Genomic DNA, 21,352 nt, shown 5'->3' with positions numbered 1-21,352 from the left:
TAACAATTTTAATTTGTTGTAAGTGGTTCTTGTAATTGATTTGTTAATCTTAGGGTTTTTTTCCTTTTTCTTTGTCTTATTTTTAGATCCTGTTGTTCAAATTGCAATTGATAATTCTAGAAACATTTTATATACACGATCTGAGAAAGGAGTAATACAGGTGAGTATTACCATTATACTACCATTTCAGGTGGGAACAACATCCCTGTTTTTAAGGAAGAATATTCAGTCACACTTAGACTTTTCCTATGAACTGTGTGCTTTTTTAAAAAATCTTTAGGGCCACTTTTTAATGAAAGTTAAAATCTGTACATGTTTCCATATCTATATGAAGAATCAAAATTAAAGTATCCATAAAAGGAAAAGTAGTTAATAAAATTGTATTAAAAAGTTTATTTTGTGAAATGTGTACAGCTTATAGCCATGTTTCAGTAGGTACAATTCTTTATTTACAGGTTTACGATTTGGGCCACGATGGACAAGGAATGAGCAGAGTTGCCTCTGTGTCACAGAATTCTATTGTCTCTGCTGCTGGAAACATTGCTAGGTAATAATATGTAATTTATTGTCTTACATTTCATTTGCGGGCCTCATTATACTGTTTATGTGCAACTTACTAAAATTGTTTCTCAGAGTATCTCTAAAAGATTAGGCATGTTGAAGGAGATGACACTAAGTTATGTTCGAAACAGAGCTGCTAGATACTCTTATTCTTATGTTGGATGGTTTGAAACATACGGTAGACTGATTTTACAGGATGAAATACAGCTTCTCCTTGGAACTTAGGTGATCTGTACAGGCGTTACAGGTGTTGTGTCTAGGAAACTCCATGTCTCAAAGATCCCCCTCTTATAACTACTCCACCTTTTTAACAGGCCTACATAGTACAGGTTAGGTGGTCTGATAATTGACATAAGTGCATTTTGAGAATACAGAACTTTATCATTGTATTGTCTGCGTTGTGTTCTTGACAAAACAAACTAAAAGATGTTGTGAGTTGCTTGAGGTCTGGCTCCTAAATAAGTATTAGAACCGAAGCTAGAATCCAAGTCTTTAGACACTATACACTGCAGTTTACATAACTGATTTAGCTACAAATATTCTCTTCATATAACAAAGGCCTCAAATTTTCAGCTTCTGTTATCTGTGTGCCTAGGTTATTACTACACTCAGATATCCTAGTGAAAACGCAACATGTTTTCTTTGCCATTCAGTGAGAAAAAAATTTTCAAGGCAATTTAAAATAGAGGATTTCCCTTTTCTGCCCCCAACCTTTTTTGGGACGTTTGTTTCAGATCCACAGAAAAATTAAAAGAGCAGCATGGTAAAAGTTGATATATCCTTTATTTAAATTCAACAATTGTTAACACTTCACCTCATTTGCTCACTCATGAGCTATTTGAAAAGTTGCAGACTCTTATCTTTAAATCTTTCAGCTTCTATCTCCTAAGTCTCTTATATAAACACAATACCAATTCCACACCTAAAAACTTTAATAACTTTTTAATATTGTGTTGTAATTTTACAGTCCATATTAAAATTATTTAATGGTCCCAAAAATCTTTACAGCTGTTTATTTTTCTCCAGATTCAGTCATAACTCATAAATTGCATTGGTCATTAGTCTTTTTAATATAAAACAGAACTCTTGCTGCCTTTTCTTTTTCAAAATTTTGATGTACGGGAGGGAGGAGCAGGAGTGTTATTTATAGAATATCCCAATTTCTGAATTTGTCTTTTTTTCTTTATTAGATTCAGGGTAATATTTTTTTTAGCTAGTATTACAGATGATGGGCATTTCACAGCATTGCATCAGGAGGCACATAATACCAGTTTTCCCACTGTCAAACACTTGGTTTAGATAGTGTTCACCAGGTCTCTCCATTAGAAAGGTTCATTTTCCCCCTTTTAATGAGTGGTAACTTTTACGATGATAATTTGATGCTCTGAGAATACCTTTTTCCCTATTAGCCATTCACCCAATGGATTAACCTTTTATGATCTTTGAAAAAAGGGTTACTCTTAACAATATTAACGTAAACAACACACATTCAGGAGTTTTTGCCAGCTCTTGCTGCTGTTTTGTTACTTTCCTAAGAAGTTAGTCTTCAACTATTATTAACATATTTAGGCATGTGAGAATACTGGTGGAAAATGTTCTTTCTAATTTAGTGGACACATTTTTTAGGTAAACTAGTTTTTTTTCCTTCCTTTTAGGACTATAGATCGTTCTGTTTTTAAACCAATAGTTCAAATAGCAGTGATTGAAAATTCTGAATCACTGGACTGTCAGTTATTGGCTGTCACACATGCAGGTATGTTGTTTTATTTATATGTCTACTATTGCTTTTATAACTTGATAATCCTCAGATTTAGAAATTTATGATTTCAAATGTTCTTCTACGATAATGATCAAGCCATATTAATAATTCATAAAATTAAGAATTTTGAAAATTGGAAGATTCCGTCTGTCTCCAAATTATAGATGTAAAACCAGGCCTAAAAGGTAAAGTGACATTCAGTGACAGAGATTGAATTGGAACAAAGGCTTTCTTGGCTTATAGTTACAGCTTCTTTCTACTGAAATTTATTGATTGAATTGATTCTCAATTTCGAGTGACACTGTCTTAGAAATCCACTTTTGCTGGTAGTACACGTGGTAATTTAAGTCAGGATAGTGATGTATGGATTTAACAGAGTTCCGTTTTTTTCTGTGGAATTGCTTCTATAAGACATGTACCTAAGGTCTTTTATTTTATTTTACTGATATGCACTTTTACCCCATCATCAGGTATAAGGTTATATTTCAGCACTTGTCCATTCAGGCAGCCATTAGCAAGACCTAATACATTAACACTGGTTCACGTCCGCTTACCTCCTGGATTCTCAGCATCTTCAACAGTGGAAAAGCCTTCAAAAGTACATAAAGCTTTTTACAGTAAAGGTAAGTTCTGAAATACTATCAAATTGAAGATGGGATTATTAAAATTAGGATGCATTTGAAAATAAACAGATTTTCCCGATAAAATTTAGGATGTTTTAGTTCTTATCTAACAACTTTTTTATATTAACATTATATTGCAAGCATTTACAACTGGTATGTATATAAAAACTATAGTATTTTAAAAATATCTGAGTACTTTTTAAATTGTTTTAATTTTAACATGTTATTAGTCTTATATATAAACTCACAGGTCAAAATCAGTGTTATGTCCACTGTAATAGACTCTAGACTCTGTTCCTTCAAATGACTTTTCTGATACCATGCCTGCTGTGTCAGTGTCTTTATGGATGTGGAGAGATTTTCATGGAACAATTTGAAATCTTGATGACAAAAAATGAAGTTCTAGTTAAACATCAAAACTTGAAAAATCTTTATGTGCTGTTTCCCACGATGAGAAATCATGCGTAAAATACTTTTAGATCTTTTTAACCATTCTGAAGCCTTTTCTTTGCTTAGTCTAATGTTTCTTCCAACATTTCATTTTTCAACACCCAGATGAAACTTGCAAATAACATTTTTTCAATTGCATAAAATTCACTTTCTCAGTATTTTTAAATAACAGCTTTATTAAGATATAATGTATATACCATAAAATTCAGCCTTTTAAACCAGTGGTTTTTAATTTAATCAGAATTGTACAACTATCACCACTCTCTGATTCCAGAACATTTTCATCACCCCAGAAAGAAACCCTGTACCCCTTCACAGTCATTCCCTGTTCCCTTTGCTCAGCCTTTGGAAATCACTAGTCTACTTTCTTTTCTAGTTTCTTTGCTTATTGTGCATATTTCATATAAATGGCTTTATGACTGACTTCTTTCACTTAGCATAGTGCCTTGAAGGTAAACACATACTGTAGCATGTTTATTTCTTTCCATTGCTGGATAATATTTCATTGTGTGACTGTACCACATTTTATTATCCACTTATCATTTGATGGGCATTTGGGCTGTTTGTACTGTGGCTATTATGAATAATGGTGCTGTGAACATTCATGTACAAATTTCTGTGTGGACATATGTTTTCATTTCTTTTGGGTACATACCTAGGAATGGCATTATTAGATCATGTGGTAACTCTGTTTAACCTTTGAGGACCTGCTGGACTGTTTTCCAAAGCAACTATACCATTTCACATTCTTACCAGCAGTGTATGAGGGTTCCACTTTTATCACATCCTTGTTTTCTGTCTTTATGTTACGGTCATCCTAGTGGGTGTGAAGTGGTATCTCATTGCAGTTTTTTCTTTGCTTTTTTGTATTTTTGATTTTGTTTGTTTGTTTTAGTTGAGCCATCCTGCCACCTGTTGACACCTCAGCGGCAGCTCAGCTTGGGCCAGAAATCAAACCAGCAACCCTGTTGCTCAGAGCTCGCACTCTTGAGCAAGCTCTTAACCAACTGAGCCACTCGGCCGGCCCTCATTACAGTTTTGCTTTACGTTTGCCTGATGTAATGATGTGGAGCATCTTTTGTTGTGCTTATTGGCCACTTATATGTTATGTCTTTGGAGAAATAACTATTCAGATCCTTTGTCCTTTTTATTTTATTATTTTTTTATAAGAGAACAATATCCATTTTATTTACTTTTCAATAAGTTAAATCCTTGAGGGAAACAACATTACTCGGATTCTATGTTCTATGGCCTTAGGAGGAAGTTTGCTTTGGAATTTGGCTCAAACCATGCCACCGCTGTTTCCATGAGCACAGGTTGCCCCCAGATTACCCTGGCTTTGTTCAGTTTGCCACCAGGAGTCAGTGTGCTCTTGGCCTTGTACACATAAACACAGCTCTTGCCTAGATAGAATTCAGCTTTATCTCGAGCATAAACACCTTGTTTTAAGAAGAGCTGTATGCTCTCTTGTTCCGAAGACCGCGCTTATAGTCAACACAATGGCCTTGGACCATGGCCTTCCAGACATAATTGTTGTTTTAGAAGTCCCGTTCCTAGCAGGCCTCCACAGGCTCCAAGAGGGGAGGAAAAGCCCTTTGCCCTTTTAAATAAATCATGTTGTCTTTTGATTATTGATTTGTAAGTTTTCTTTGTATATTCTAGACACAAGTGTCTTGTCAGATACATGATTTGCAAATATTTTCAGCCATTCTGTGAGTTATCTTTTCACTTTCTGGTGATGTCCTTTGAGAGGTTTTTTGTTTGTTTGTTTTTTGTTTTTTTTAAAAGATTTTTATTGGGGAGTTGGGGGGATGGGAACAGTGCTGGGGAATTGGGGGAAGGGGAACAGACAAGTTGCTGTCGTTCTGTTCTTCAGTCTAGTGGAGGACGTCGCTTCACTGGGCCAAGTTGGCACCATCATTGCACTCTTCCAGGGCGAGGCACATCAGTTGCTGGCTTCTGCACAGCCGCTCACTGTAGCTGCTGGCCGCTCACGCTGGCTGCCAGCCACACATGGCAGCCCATGGCAACCCACTGCCACAGGGGCTGCAGCCCACACCGTCGCCTCACAGCAGCCCAGCTCCAGGTCGAGCTGTTATTCAGCATCTTAGCTGTAGAGGGTAGTGTCACCGGCCCTCATATATGGGATCCGAACCTGGGCCCTCTGGTGTCCCAAGCCAGTTCTTAACCATCGCACCACTCGGCCGGCCCGAGTCACGAGAGTTTTTAATTTTGATGAAGTCCAATTTATCTTTTTTTTTTCTTTTGTTACTGTACTTTGGGTTTATTTTTAAGAAGCCATTCCCTAACCCAGAGTCACAAAGATTTACTCCTGTGTTTTCCTTTATGAGTTTTACAGTTTTCACTCTTAGATTTAGGTCTTTAATCCATTTTGGGGTTTTTTTGTTTGTTTTTTTTTTTGCAAGTGGATACTAAGTTCCCAGCACCATTTGTTGAAAAGACTTCTTTCCCCTTGAATTGTCTTGGCACCTTTGTCTCAAATGAATTACCCACAAATATATGAGTTCTAGACTCTCAGTTTTATTCCATTGATCTATAGATCTGTCCTCATGCCAGTAACCCACATTATTAATTACTGTTGCTTGTCATAAGTTTTGAAATTCCAGCTTTGTTTTTTTTTTTGACTATTCTGAATCACTTCCATTTTCATATGGATTTTAGGATGTTTGTCAATTTCTATTTTTAAAAAGTCAGATGGGATTTTGATAGTTGAAAATGTAGATCAATTTGGAGAGTGTTGTAATCTTAACAATGTTAAGTTTTGAAATTCATGGACATGGGATATCTTGTTATTGGACCTTTAGTTTTTTAGAATGATGTGTGTACATTGTACTGTGTACAAATCTTACACTTCTAAAATTATTCCTTAGATTTTATTCTTTTTGATGCTATTGTAAATAGAATTAAGTTTTAAAGGTAGAAATTTATTGAGAAAAAAACACTATGGTTTTAATTATGTATATGATGTGATTAAATTGCAGTTTTTCAACTTTCATATGCTAAATTTTAAGAAACATTTTCTTCCAACTACTCTCAATTTTTCACAAGCTAGTTATATGTTTTATTATTTACGGTCCCATTACATACAGCCATCCAGTGGACTTAGGACTGATATCACTGAAGTCACTTTAAAGGGAGCAAATTAGTGGGAGGAGCTGGAATTGAACACAGGAAAATATATTTCAAAATTAAACTAATATCAGCTAGTATTGCTGAGATGATGTTGTTATAGTGTATTTATCTCTGCCATCCATCATTTTTATTTATGGTGTGTTTGAATTAACCAGTACATGAACTCTTATTTCATTAAATAATAGATACGTTGGATTGTGAGTCACAACATTTTTTATGTATTATTAAACATATTTTTAAACACGTTGAAAATAAAATATGTCCTAACTTCAAAAATGTTAAAATGTAAAAAAAGTATTTATTTGAAAGAAGTATAAGATCTGAAACAGTTAACAATCCTACCCTATCAATAATTACATGTCCGTTTAAGGGTTTTATTTGTATTTATTTTATAACTTGTGTACTTATAACAATGAGTGCTTTGTATATGTGTGTGTACCTATATATTAATGTCAATAATATTACTAAGATTATTGATGATGCATATTATTTGGCATGACACAATTTTATGTGTTAAACTTTTAGGTATTCTACTGATGGCAGCTTCGGAAAACGAAGATAATGACATTTTGTGGTGTGTCAACCATGATACATTTCCTTTCCAAAAGCCAATGATGGAAACCCAGGTAAGTGATCCTGAGAATTGCAAATAACTTTTTATATAATTTTAAGTGAAGCATAAAATTGTAAGAAACTTTATCTTCTGATTTATTACTCTTTGCTTCTAAAAATCTCACATAATTAGAAATCGTATTCAAATGATGTGTATTGTAATCGTTTTTCCTCTGTGAGGTTAGAAGTCATTATGGTAATGATTACAAGATATCTTTAAAGTAAAGATTGGAACCCTCTTAGAATGTTTTTCATAATGCACTTGAAAATGTATTTATCTTTTCTGAATTGATCTTTGTCCCATTTAAATATATTGTATTTTTAGTTATTTTACTATGAGACCATCCATTGTAGTTATAACTTAGAATTTTATTCTAATGATCTCTTTAATTTATAGGTCTGCCTAAATTTTTAAAAACTTTTTCTTAGTTATAGAAATTTTCAAACATATACAAGAATAGAGAAAGTGGTAACTTGAACCCCTTTAGTGAATTACCAACATTTTCCCCATCTTGTTTTAGCTCTCTTCCCTACTTATGCAAATATACACCCACAAATACATAATTGTGTTTTAAAAGCAAATAACCACACGTTCTCCAGGAAGTCAATGTAAAGTTTCTGGGTGAGGGGTGCGGCCCCACATCTGGGCTGCCTAGCCCAGCTCAGCCTATGAAGACCTAAGGGGATGGCAGCACCCCTAAGGCTATGGCAAGGAAAGGCCATGTCTGCCCCGTCCCGTTGGTGTCCCCTGTCCCACCCCGATCTGTTCTCCTAGATGCTCTAGCGTAGTCCATGCTGCCTGCTCCCAGAGGCTGCTGATCAAACCACATAAACCAACCCCCACTAGGGTGTGAATGTCTTGTACTCTCTCTTTGGAATCATCTCTTAAAGGCATTTTGGTTCCAGCTGTCACCGGCTGCTCTCTAGTTATTCTCCAATTTAAGCCTTTCTAGTTAGGGGAGGTGGAAAAAGGTGTGTGGATGGGAAGAGGAAGAACCCAACCCCCAGGGTCGGCGCATGGTTTGACAGGGCTCTTCCAGGTGTCTGACATGGCCCAAGGTGCTGGGGTAGGGGCAGAAGGTAGGTCTAGAGGCAAGGAGCACTTTTCTCAAATTCTTTCATTTGTTTTTTTAACTTTACTAGCACCTCTCGGTGTCTCGTATTGCAATAGACTGTGAGGATTCAGAACTCAGATACAAATCCTGTCCTGATGGGAGTATAGTGTCAAGTGGTACAGGGTTGAATTCTGGCTCCATGTCCTCAAAGCTGTGTGTGGCTCAAAGGATTTAACATGTCTCTGGCCTTCGATTTCCTTGTCTATAATAGTTATGATAGTACCTGCCTCTGTGGGGTGGTGGTGGGATTGAATGAGTTCATGTGTGTAGCACTTAGAACAGTGCCTGGCATTTACGAAGCACTTGGTAAATGTTAACTATATTTTTTAAAGCAAATACTATGTATCATGTTTCATTTGTGTAATACTTGAGTTCTCAAACAAATAGGGACTTCAAAACAACCAGCAAATATAAATATAGATATGAACTTTGACCAAGCTCTAGTTTCCCAAAAACAGCTCTAGGAGACATAGGGACAATGGAAAAATTCTATATTGGCTGGTCATTAGATTATTACAGAGTTGTTAATATTTTTTAATATACTTAAATATTTTAATAGCATCATGGTTATATAAGAAAACATCCTTATTTTTAGATGTATGCAAAAGTAATGGTGACATACTATGTCCATAGCTTTCAACTGGTTCAGTAAAAGAAAAAATATATAGAGAGAAGGCAAATATGACAAAATGCTAACAATTGTTAAATCTAGGTATTGGGCATGTGGACATTTACTGTACTTCCAACATTTTTGGATGCTTGAAATTTTTTATAATAAAAGTATTTTAGGAGATTAAGATATGTTGTTTTTTTTTTAGCTGAGCCATCCTGCCACCTGTTGGCAGCTCAGCTCGGGCCAGGAATCGAACCTGCGACCCTATTGCTCAGAGCGCGCACTCTTGAGTGAGCTCTTAACCAACTGAGCCACTCAGCCGGCCCCCTGAGATATGTTTTTTTAAAGGAGTACCTTAGCTTAGAAAGCAAATATAACTTCATAATTGAACAAAAATATACATGTCACCAAAATAAGAGCCAATATAGATCAGTCTATCCTGGGAAGATGGTAGAAGGTAGTTAGTCTTTGGTTATAGAATGAATTGTAATTCTACTAAATACTATTTATAGTTTATCTTAGGAAAAGGTTGCCTTTGTATAGTAGGGAAAGGTTATCATCATAGAAGATGCCTGATTGAAAGAATTAGTAGAAAATTAAATACAGACTTTTGAGAATATTTATGTAACAGTATTATTTATTAAATTCTACAGACTTAGGGATTGTCTGTATTTTTCCTTTTTAAAGGTTTTGCTTTAATAATAGTAGTATAATACATTTTATTTCTTTTACATAGATGACAACCCGTGTTGATGGTCATTCCTGGGCTCTTTCCGCAATAGATGAATTGAAAGTAGATAAAATAATTACACCCTTAAATAAGGATCGTATTCCAATAACTGACTCACCAGTTGTTGTACAGCAGCACATGTTACCTCCCAAGAAATTTGTTCTCCTTTCAGCACAGGTATGTATATATTCTGTCAATGTGGAGACAAAAAGAAGAAAAGCAATATTTAATGTTTTTGTACATAAGCAGTAGTTTCTTAGTAGAGTCATTTACTGATGTACTTAGGAATGTTTACTCTTACTCTTTTTTTTTATTATTGTGTTAAAGTATTCTTAAGAAAGACAGTTTTGTAAATCCCAAAAATGCAACAAAAAGAACTCACTCTGTATGAAATGTTTTACTTTTTCTAAAGTAGCATTTCTGTCAGTAGTGTTCAACAGCAAGAAATAAATAAAATAAGCTAAGTTTATTTCTTGTTATCACTTAAATTATTTAAAATTGTTTCTCAATATTTATTTTTTGAATAATAATGCATTGACAAAATTCAAATGGGATAACAAGGGGTACACACAGTAAAATCTTCCAATTCAGGTCCCTTCCCTACAGACACCAGTGTCATCAGCATCTGTGTATCCTTCCAGAGATATGTTACAGATCTACAACCAATACAAATATACTTCTAAACAAATGGTAGCATATTATATACACTGTTTCATACTTTGCTTTTATATTTCAAAAATATGTTGTAGAGCTCTTTCCGTATCATTATATAGAGAAATTTCTCATTCTATTTTATATTTGAAAGGTATTGCTGTCTATGGTTGTACCATATTTAACTAAGCCCCTATTCGTGGATCATCTTTTACTATTAAAAATAATGCTAAAACATGTGCATATATCATTTTGCATGTAGAATTGCATCTGCTGGGTCAAAGCGTTTATACTTTTGATAGATGTTGCCAGATTTCCCTGTGTACATACATAACATTCACTAGCATTGAATGTGGAGTGCCGATTTCCTTACAGTCCTGTCCAAGTACAATATGCTATCTTATTAAGACTGAGGTTGACTATCTTTTTATGAGTTTATTTTCCTGTGAACTATTTCTATTTTATACTTACTTGTCTATTGAATTGTCTTTTTTAATTTATAGAAACTCTTTGTATGTCAAGCAAACTATTTGTGATTTTAGTTCCATATTTTTTCATAGTTTGTCATTCGATTTTTGTTATTGAGAGTTTTCCCATATGGATAAGTTTATAAGTAGATGAAATTTTCAGGTTATCTTATGGGATTTATGTCATAGTAAAAAACTTCTTACTCTGACGTTCATAAAAGAATTTACCCATAGTTTCTTTTAGTGCTTTTATAGCTTTATTTTGTCCTTTAAATCTTTAATGTTTGGAATTTATCTTGGTGTGAGGTATGAGTAAGGATCCAGCTTCATTTTTTCTAAATGAACATACTTGTGCCAACATGATTAATGGATAATCTAACTTAATCTTCTGATTTGAGGGGCAAATTTTCTTGTAGACTAAACTCTAGTATTTACTTGAGCCTATATCAGAACTTTCTAAATTTAATAAGAAAACACATCTGTTAAAAAAAAATAAAAGGTAAGTAAAAGGTGCTAGCTCTTTTAGACATGATATTTTATAAACCTTTTTCTTAAGCATGATAATAGCACATGCTATAATAATATTGTTTGTGTCTGACGGAGCAGTGTTTTCTTATTAAATTTTCTTTATGGATATATGTAGATCTGGTATAGGTTCGAAGTTGAAATATAGATGCTTCTTTTGACCATTTTAGTTCTTATTCTTGAAGTTATTTTATTGTTGTTTCATTGATTTTATTAAAGTACCACGGTCAGTTGTTACCAGCCAGACTTGATAAATTCATGTTCTTTTTGTTTTAACTTCTTAGGGGAGTCTCATGTTTCATAAACTTAGACCTGTGGATCAACTGAGACATCTACTTGTGAGTAATGTGGGTGGAGATGGAGAAGAGATTGAAAGATTCTTTAAATTACATCAGGTAATTATTTGTACTTTTTTTTAGTGTGATAATTTAAACAATAAAACAATGGGAATGATAGCTAAATTTTATGTTAGAACCAAAATTACTGTAATTAACAGGTAATCTTACCAAACTTCGTTTTTTTACATTAATCACTATAAGTGTACTGATACTTGGAACAGTATTAATACACTATAAGGCTATGATAAACTCAGATTTTTATTTTCTGTTGTTGATAAAGTCTTATTACAGTGTACTATCAAGAATCTTATACTCAAGTTACATGGTAAATGTATTTTTATTCAAAGCACAGGATATTTGTGGACAAATCCTTTTATTTAATTTATTTATTTATTTATTTATTTATTTATTTATTTATTTTGCTTCATGACCTAAGGAATCAACTGGAGGCAATAGTGATGGGGACATTAGTATTTCAAAGCCATAAGTAGAATAAATAAGGTAGAACTGGGAATACTTAGTGTAAAGTCAAGAATATCAGATCAAAGTTAAATATACAGACTCTGGATTTAAACCACCAGCCTCACCACCACAGTAGATCACTTGAATCCTGTGGACTTCAGTTTCCTCATATGTAAAATATGCATTACATTATAATTAATAGTATGTGATGTGGAGATTAATAAATGCTAACCTCTTAAAATAGTGCCTGGCACATGACAGGTACTCAGTAAATGTTAGCAATTGTTCATTGTTATTTTAAAGATAAAAAGACGATGAGAAAAAATTAGGGGAATAACCCAGAGATTAAAATAGAATGTAGATAAAAAGAAAAGAGAGCATCCTTTAATAATAGCCCCTATGAAAAGTTTAAAACCAGTAGTGCTCACCTCTCCTTTTTCTTACCAACTGATTTCATTCAGTCAGCAAGTATTTATTAAGCATCTACTGTGTGCTAAGCACAGATTTAAACACTGGATACAGCATGAAACAAAACTTCTTTTTAAATGTTGATGTTTAATGTAAGGGACGGTATTCTTTTTTTACAGGAAGATCAGGCTTGTGCAACTTGCCTTATCCTTGCTTGTTCCACTGCTGCCTGTGATAGAGAAGTATCTGCTTGGGCTACTCGGGCTTTCTTCAGGTATATATGTGCAGATATATATATATATATATATATATATATATATATATATATATATATATGTATGTGTGTGTGTGTGTCAGTTTTCTTTTGTTCTTGGCCACTTTTTTAAATAGTTGCATTGGCCAATGTGATAGTTTAAGGGCTTGCCAAACATTTGAGTGACTATATAGCAGCGGTTCTCAGCCTTCTTAATGCTGCGACCCCTTAATACAGTTCCTCATGTTGTGGTGACCCCCAACCATAGAATTATTTTCATTGCTACTCTATAACTGTAATTTTGCTACTGTTATGAATCGTAATGTAAATATCTTTTTGTTTTCCGATGGTCTTAGGCGGCCCCTGTGAAAGGGTCGTTCGACCCCCAAAGGGGTCGCGACCCACAGGTTGAGAACCGCTGCATAAAGGCAAGTTACTAAAATTTGTAAAAAGGTAAAATCTGGAAAGATTGCAATGCTAATAGAAACAGCTAGATGAGCACAATTTGTGCATTGTTACCCTTTCTCTGGATTCTGTCCTCTAACTCTTCTGTCTAGTCTTCCTTCTACACCTCTTTCTACCTCAGTTACTATCTCGTGTATCTTTTTTACTTCCTCAAACGCTACCAATTCTGCTTTATATGTATCATTGTCATTGAGGGATTCTGAATCACTAAGGAAATTTGGCATCAAAGAGATTTTTATTTGCAAAATATTTAGTTAAGAACAAGAATTTTAAATGTGATTTGTTTAAAAGAATTTTTTAAGTACTGCCTAACCATTATCAGTATGAAAACTATAGTGTCATGTACTCATTTAGTAAAATTCTGTGCATTGCTGACCCTTTTTAGAAGTTGCCAGAGTCCCTCATAATTCTTCCTGATATTCAAATCAACATTTACTAAATAAATATTTTATAATGTATCTATGCATGTATTTCACTGTAAACACAGTACATTAAAGTCTCTGATGTTTAAAGGATTTATTTAAAAGCTAAATAGGACTTGGAACAATTTCAGCCTTTAAGGTGGATAGTTTCACTGAATAAACTCAGCCTCTGTTGTCATAAAAATAGGTATGGAGGTGAAGCTCAGATGAGATTTCCAACTGCACTCCCTGCCCCGAGCAATGTCGGTCCCATCTTGGGGTCTCCTGTCTATGCTAGTGAGTATGAAACATGGAAGCGAAACTGTTTCTGATAGAGCTTGAATTCTACAAACTTTGTAGTATATTTTAATGGGCAAAGCTTTTCATTATATTTTTCTTAATGCTACTATATTGGTGAATAACTCTATAGATATCTGACTCTTAAATGTGATGATATATTAATATTGAGTTCTTAATGTATACTGTGGAACAAAATAAGATATAACCAGTATTATTTACAGAACTCATTTGTTCTTTATTCAAAAGGAAAGAGATTAATGATTTAATAATAAACTCCTACCTCAGTGTTTTCCAGTGTGGGGATTGTTAGAACGTTATTGGGAAATGAGATGAGTCCCTAATTCTTGAATATATTATGGGTGGTGCCAGTCCCCACTCATTTGCTTAAAAATAGCTTCTGTGTCTGATTTTTATGAGATTCAGAAATTGGGAAGTTATTTTATAAATCTTCATATTCTTATTTCCTTTTTAGGTTCTCCTCTTCCTAGTGGTAGTTCATATCCAAATCCATCCTTTTTGGGAACACCATCTCAAGGTACCTCTTTCTTTGTTTTAGATTGCTAATACTGTTCTTTTTGAAGAGCTAATATTGTGTGTTACCCTTAATGCTGACTATGAAAGAGATTAACTTGCTCTGTTCTCTTAAAAATAATATAATTAAGTTGAAGTGACATCCAAGCAAGTATTGACATTGGGCCATGAATGCCTTTATTTAGGAACACCTTTAGTTGTACCTGGAAAGCCCCTTATTTTAAGGATACCAAGATTTAATTACCACCCATGAAATCTCTATATTTAGTTCTATTTCACCTTCAATATTAAGGAGCTGTGATTGCAAGCTCTCTTTCTTTTTTATCCTGCATTGCTGACATTTGAAAACCTACCTACCTGGGAGCACCCATCCAAGTCTAAGTTTCTCTTCTTTTCAAGGGAAATTAAATATCTATTTATTCCAGTATTTTTGTAAATATTTACACCTGTGGGTCTAGGTACAACATACTTGGGTTATTGAGAATTCCGAGGTTTATGGTTAAGTTTTTTGTTGTTGTTTTTGTTTTTTCTATGGTTAAGTTTTAAGGTGTGTTTTCTTATGTGTGTACAAGGTGTACATCCTCCGGTCATGTCAACTCCAATGTCTGCTTCAGGAAATCCAGCACTTCAGGCCACAAGTATGAGTTGTATGGCTGGGCCAGAGATTGTATACTCTGGAAAACACAACGGTATATGCATTTACTTTTCACGAATCATGGGGTAAGTTTTCATGCAATAATTAACTATTGCTCACCTTGTCGTAGTTTGTATAGTTTAATATTTTTAATTCTAAATGTGGAACATCATGTATTCCTATTAAATTATACTTATAGTTTTAGTTCACTTGCCCAGAATAATTTTTTTTGTCATTCAGCTTATTTTAATCTAACCATCTATATTCCTCTATTTTTATATATATATATATATGTCTTAAAATATATCTCTATACATATTAATATATAACTCAATGTATATTAACTCAGTGACATGTTTCTGCAATCCAGCTAGACAGTTCTGGTCTTGTTTAGGCTCATTCATGCATATGCCGTTAGTCATGAGGTTGAAGACAGCTGTCAATCTTGTCTGGACTCTCACATGTTTAGGGTTATGTTTATATGCTGGTCTAGAGCGGTCTCAGCTCTGACAGCTGGGTTCTTCATGAGGCCTCTTATCCTCCAGCCGTCTACCCAGGGATCATTCATTTGGTGATAGCAAGGTTCTGTGAGACAGTAGAAACTCACACATTCTCTTGATGCCTAGGCTCACAATTGGCCTACCATTATTTCCACCTCATTCACTTGGCCAGAGGAACGTCTCCAGGCCAACCCAGATTTGAAAGGCCAGAAATAAACTCCTTTATATGAGAGAAACATCAAAGTTATATTGTAAATGGGACAGGTACAGGGAGGGATAAAATATAGTCATTTTTGCAATAAGTCTACCATACTATCTAGTTAATTATACATAGTATATATTTTTCTCAGATTTGAGATGTATGCTTTCATTCAAATTACTTGCTTAAAAATGTGAAACAGTGTAAAACTCTTTTATAAATTTGATTTTGCATTATAAGCCTCCTTGTTTATAATTCATTGCCTAGAGCCTTTGATTTTTCTTTAGCAGTATTTCATTATATGAAATAACTTTAGGTTTGGAAATTTTTCTGTTTTCCATTTTTTCAGATAACTTAATAAAATGTTAAATGAAACCATTGCTATACTTTAATAAACACCTAGAAAGAAATTTGGAACATATTGTAATTGTTATTATTCATCTACAGCACAATTATTAATACATTTTTTGTTCCAGAAATATCTGGGATGCTAGTTTAGTTGTGGAAAGAGTATTCAAGAGTGGCAACAGAGAGATCACTGCAGTAAGTGTGTTGTATAATAGTGTTCTATTATTTGTATGTAACCAGTTTATATTGTTCATGGATAAATATACTTTTCACATTTCCTGATATTATAAACAAGATGTAATGATAATGCTTTTGTGTATATGTTTGTGTATTTGTCTGATAAACTGTTCATTCCCTTGGCTAAGCCTGAGCTTTGTCACTTCTTAACTAATGAGTAAATTCCTTAGCATTTCAAAGCCTAATACCTCACTGCAAAATGAGAATAATATATCCCCCTCGTAAGGTTGTGAGAGTTAAATAGAGTAAGTCCTAACACTTAATATTGCTCAGAGCTACTGTTTAAATATTTTGCTTATACTCATATATCCCAAAACTTCTCGGACCTAGTACTAATTTTCATATACTGGTATACTTTCTAGGATACTCTAAGAAAGCATCTTGTAGAAATTTGTATTATCATAAATTCAGATAGTAAAATATTTTTAAATGTGTAATATGAATGCAATTTATTTTAAATTTTTCTTTTTAAAATGAAAAGATACCAAATATCCTTTCAACGTTGATACTCTTTTCAAGTTCACATTTCTAAGAATAAGCATATATTTACTTAATATAGTATATAATTCTGTTTATGAAGTTCAAGAATAAGCTATAGTGATAAAAGTAAGAAAAGCAGTTACATGGGAAATGGAATACCTAATGACCAGAAAGGGGCATTAGGGAACTTTGCTTGGTGTTGAAAGTATTCTCTTTCATGGTCTGGGTGGTGAGTATTAAAATATAAAAAGTTAACAAGATGTTCACTTAAGATTTGTGTATTTCACAGTCTGTAAATTATATCTAAATCAAACCAGAAGAGAAGAGGAGGGATCTGGGTATCTAGCCCTTTGTTCTGGTCACCAAGAGTGAATTGATATAGGAAATGAAAAGATAGGGTACTTCAAAATTAAAACTTTATATTTAATTATAGTTATATAGAGTATGTTGTTTATATATACACCTTTTCACTGTTTTTAAACTTTTGAAAATACTTCCTTTCTTACAGATTGAAAGCAGTGTTCCCTCCCAGCTGCTGGAGTCAGTACTACAAGACCTAAAAGGCTTGCAAGAATTTCTAGATAGAAATTCCCAATTCACAGGAGGACCACTAGGAAATCCAAAGTAAGAATAAATGAGATTTATTTACTCTTTTTTTTTTTCTGAGATATAATTCACATTATAAAATTCACCCTTTTAAAATATACAGTTCAGTGGTTTTTACTATGTTCACAAGGTTATGCAATCATGACCACTATCTAATTCCAGAATATTTTCATCACACCAAAAAGAAACCCTATCCCGATTAGTAATCACTCCGTCTTAGTAACAAAAATACCATAGGCTGGCTAAAACAGCAAACATTTATTTCTCACAGTTTCAGAGGTTGGAAGTCTGAGATCAAGGTGCCGGCATGGTCAGGTTCTGGTGAGGCCCCTCTCCTGGTTTATAGACAGCTGCTTTCTTTCTGTTCCTTACAGAAAAGAATTTAGCAGAGAGAAAGGGAGAGAGCAAGTTATCTGGTATTTCCTTATAAGGGTACTAAACTCATCGTGGCGAAGGGTCCACCTTCATGACCTCATTTAAACCTAATTAGCTCCTAAAGGCCTCTCCTCTAAATACCATCACTTTGGGGATTAGGGCTTCAATATGAATTTGGTGGGACACAAACATGCAATCCGTAGCACTCCTTAGCTCCCTTTCCCACAGCCCCTGGTAACCACTAATCTGTCTGTCTCCATGGTTCTGCCATATTCTGGATCTTTTATATAACTGGAAATATACACTATGTGGCCTTTTGTTTTGGCTTCTTTCCCTTAACATAGTATTTTCAAGATTCGCATGCTGTAGTGTGGATCAGTTCTTTGTTTCATTTGCAGTTCATCAGGTGAACAGATCCTCATACACGTTTTGTTCTCATTTTCTTCCTAAATTTCAGTGTTGTATAGGAAAAATACATTGCCTTGCTGATTTCCTTTCCTCTCTAAATGTTTGTGGTTACTTTGAATTTTTTATGCTTTTTTTCTGTATTACTATAATTCAGAAAAGAAACCACAATGTCTTTAGGTATGTCTTCTTTCAATCTAAAGACTTAAGCTTTGGTGAATTTTTTTTTATTTATTGTATTATTGCAACTTCCCTGTTTTCTTTGGAGAATCTTATTGACTCTTCTGAATCTACCCTCGATTTCTTTTCTTCCATAATTCTTCCCTCCCTCCCTTCCTCCCTCCTTTCCTTCCTTCCTATGTGTGTTATGTAGATTGCAGAATTCTCATTTAATTCTATTTTAAGTAACATTTGTTCAGTCTCTGAGAAATTTTTTTTCTTGCTGTTATATTTTTAATTCCAAGAGCTTTTATTTTCTAATTTTTCCTTTTTCATGGCAACTAGCACTTGTAATATGAATCCCAAATCTCACTAAGAATACAACTGGAATTTTTTTTCAAGTCTTCATTTTTCTTCTATTAGTTGTTCCATCGGGAGCCATTGGTTTCAACTGCCTAGCATAGTTTTTCTTTTCTAAGCTAGCAAATCTATTTGGTGATATTTTTCTGGCTCTGTTTATGAATTAATATGTTCATTAGTATAGGTAGATCTGTCTACCTGGATCTATTTACTCAGCAGTTGTGGTCATTGCTCAGTAGCAGATCATCATGCAAACACAGCTCTTGTGAAACTCCCAGGCATAGTTTTGCCCCAGAATATGGTAAGAATATGGTTAGAAGCTGCTATTAGGTCAACTGATAGATACTCCCTTAGTGGGCCTAACAGACCAGTGAACCTGCAGTTCCTCTCAAGTGAGTTGGGAGACTGGCAGTGTCAGCACCCTTCTGTATTTAATGTACTTTCTTTTAGCTCTAGAGAAAATCTGAGCCTGGCTGCTAGGGCCAACCAGATGAGACTTGATGTTTATTTTGTTTACTTTTTGCCAACTGGTTCTCTCCAACCTTTAATAATTGGACCTTAGGGAAATTTATACCTTGTTAGATCTGGATTAAAATAAAAGAGCTATAATAACAATGGAGCATCCTAGTGGATTTCATTTATATGATATAGTCAGAAGAGGCAAACTTATAGACACAGAAACTAGATGAATGGTTGCTTAGGGTAGAGGTGGGAGAAAGGAGGATATGGGGATTGACTGCTAATGGGGAGGGGGAAATGTTCTAAAATTAGATTGTGGTGATAATTGCGCAACCCTATGAATGTGTTTTAAACATTTAAATTGTACATTTGAAGTCGTTGAATTATATGGCATATGAACATATCTCAACAAAGATGTAAAAGACAAGTACACATTGTGGAATTTCCATTTCAGTACTCCTGCCAAACTACAGCAGAGGCTGATAGGATTCATGCGTCCTGAAAATGCAAATACCCAGCAAATGCAGCAGGAGCTGCAGAGGAAATTTCATGGTAAATTCTTGTTTCTGGTCAGTTAAATGTATATGACCCCAGTAAAGGGTTTTATTAGTTGAATAGAAAACGGTGAACATCTCAATTAGATGAGTTTATGGTAACAAATATTTTTTATTAAAATATCATCAGTGTGATTTTGGGAAAAGTGAGACACTATGGATGTCATGTATTTCTATAATTTTCAGCCCATACATTTTTTTCTCTTCAACCAGAAAACATGATAGATACCTTTTTTAATGAATTTTTCATTGTAAAATACACATAACATAAAATTTACCATTTTTAAGTGTACAGTTCAGTGGCATTTAATACATCACGTTGTGCAAACATCACCACTATTCATCTGTAGAACACTTTTCATCTTCCCAAACAAACTGTGTACCCATGAAGCAATAACTCCTCATTCTACTCAGCCCCCAGACTCTGACAATCATAATTCTTTTTTTTTTTTACTCTGAATTTTACTACTCTAGGTACCTTCTGTAAGTGGAATCATACAGTATTTGTCCTCTTGTGATTGGTTTATTTCACTTAGCATAATGTTCCAAGTTTATCCATGTTATAGCACATGTGAGAATGCCCTTCCTTGTTAAGACTGAATAACATTCTATTGTATATACCACATTTTGTTTCTCCATTCATCCCAGTGGTTCTACCTTTTGGGTATTGTGAATAATCCTGCTGCAGACATGGACTACATATAAATTTGAGTCCTTGTGTTCAAGTCTCTTGAAAACAGAGGTGGAATTGCTGGATCATATGATACCTCAATCTTTAATTTTTATGAAGAACTGACATAGTATTTTCCATGGCAACTGCACCATTTTACATTTTCAACAGTAGTGCAAAGAGGGTTCCAATTTCTGCACATTGTCACTAGTTATTTTTCAATTTTATATAGTTAAAAATGTGAATCAAGTTTTTGGTTGTGTTTTTGTCTATTATAAATAGTAACAACTAAGGAAAGAACAAGAGAACTAAAAAGTTCTCATAATCATCAATTATTCCAGATATGAATTAGAATAATAATAAATTATTGCTGAAATTTTGCCTGCCATTCAATTTTTTTAAAAGTTCTCCTGTCTTCTATTGTTTGAGCCAAAGGCTGATAGAACTTTGCTGATTAAGACCCAGCGTTTACCTTGGTCCGAGGGCACTTTCTGCTGGCCCTAGTTTTCTGTTCACTATTTTGTAAATTCTTCTTTCAGTACTGCTAATGGTTCTTCAGTACCAAGCATTAGTGGTAAGGATTTATACAAATGGGAGCATTCAAAGTGCTGGCACTATACCCTGAAATGACCACTTTGTAAGCAGTGTGGCCATAGCTGTAAAAGCTGAGAAGGCAAATACACTCAGAGCCAGCAGTTTCACCTGTAGGTACACATCCTAGAACAGGCATTTCAGACTGTTTCCCACAGTAAGGAGTAGGTTTTAAATTATGACCCATATGTTCAAAAGCACATTCACACAACTAAAACAAAAGTTTAGGACATAACGTTACCTGTTCTACACTCTAATATTTCTTTCCTTTTTTATTCTGTTTTATTTCCTCTTTAAGAAAAATGAAAGCTGTCTGGACTGACTGAATTGATTTTATGACTCACCAATCCATCTTAAC

At 34.2% G+C, this 21,352-nt stretch overlaps 1 protein-coding gene across 2 annotated transcripts in view; it reads left to right on the top strand.

Moving 5' to 3' along the window:
* NUP155 (nucleoporin 155) overlaps positions 1-21,352 on the top strand; it is a 44,403-nt gene that overhangs the window by 14,838 nt on the left and 8,213 nt on the right. For both annotated transcript variants that reach the window (XM_019650771.1, XM_019650772.1), the window contains exons 8-21: positions 87-160; positions 456-547; positions 2,217-2,314; positions 2,791-2,943; positions 7,072-7,172; positions 9,623-9,793; positions 11,544-11,654; positions 12,647-12,741; positions 13,795-13,883; positions 14,359-14,421; positions 14,990-15,137; positions 16,227-16,293; positions 17,324-17,439; positions 19,634-19,731. In XM_019650771.1, coding sequence (XP_019506316.1) covers positions 87-160; positions 456-547; positions 2,217-2,314; positions 2,791-2,943; positions 7,072-7,172; positions 9,623-9,793; positions 11,544-11,654; positions 12,647-12,741; positions 13,795-13,883; positions 14,359-14,421; positions 14,990-15,137; positions 16,227-16,293; positions 17,324-17,439; positions 19,634-19,731 — 1,476 coding nt within the window. The remainder of the gene's footprint in view (positions 1-86; positions 161-455; positions 548-2,216; positions 2,315-2,790; positions 2,944-7,071; positions 7,173-9,622; positions 9,794-11,543; positions 11,655-12,646; positions 12,742-13,794; positions 13,884-14,358; positions 14,422-14,989; positions 15,138-16,226; positions 16,294-17,323; positions 17,440-19,633; positions 19,732-21,352) is intronic.

Source organism: Hipposideros armiger, unplaced genomic scaffold, assembly GCF_001890085.2.
Source record: "Hipposideros armiger isolate ML-2016 unplaced genomic scaffold, ASM189008v1 scaffold_146, whole genome shotgun sequence".
In the NCBI taxonomy this organism is placed as follows: domain Eukaryota; kingdom Metazoa; phylum Chordata; class Mammalia; order Chiroptera; family Hipposideridae; genus Hipposideros; species Hipposideros armiger.
This window is presented reverse-complemented; position numbering and strand designations above follow the sequence as displayed.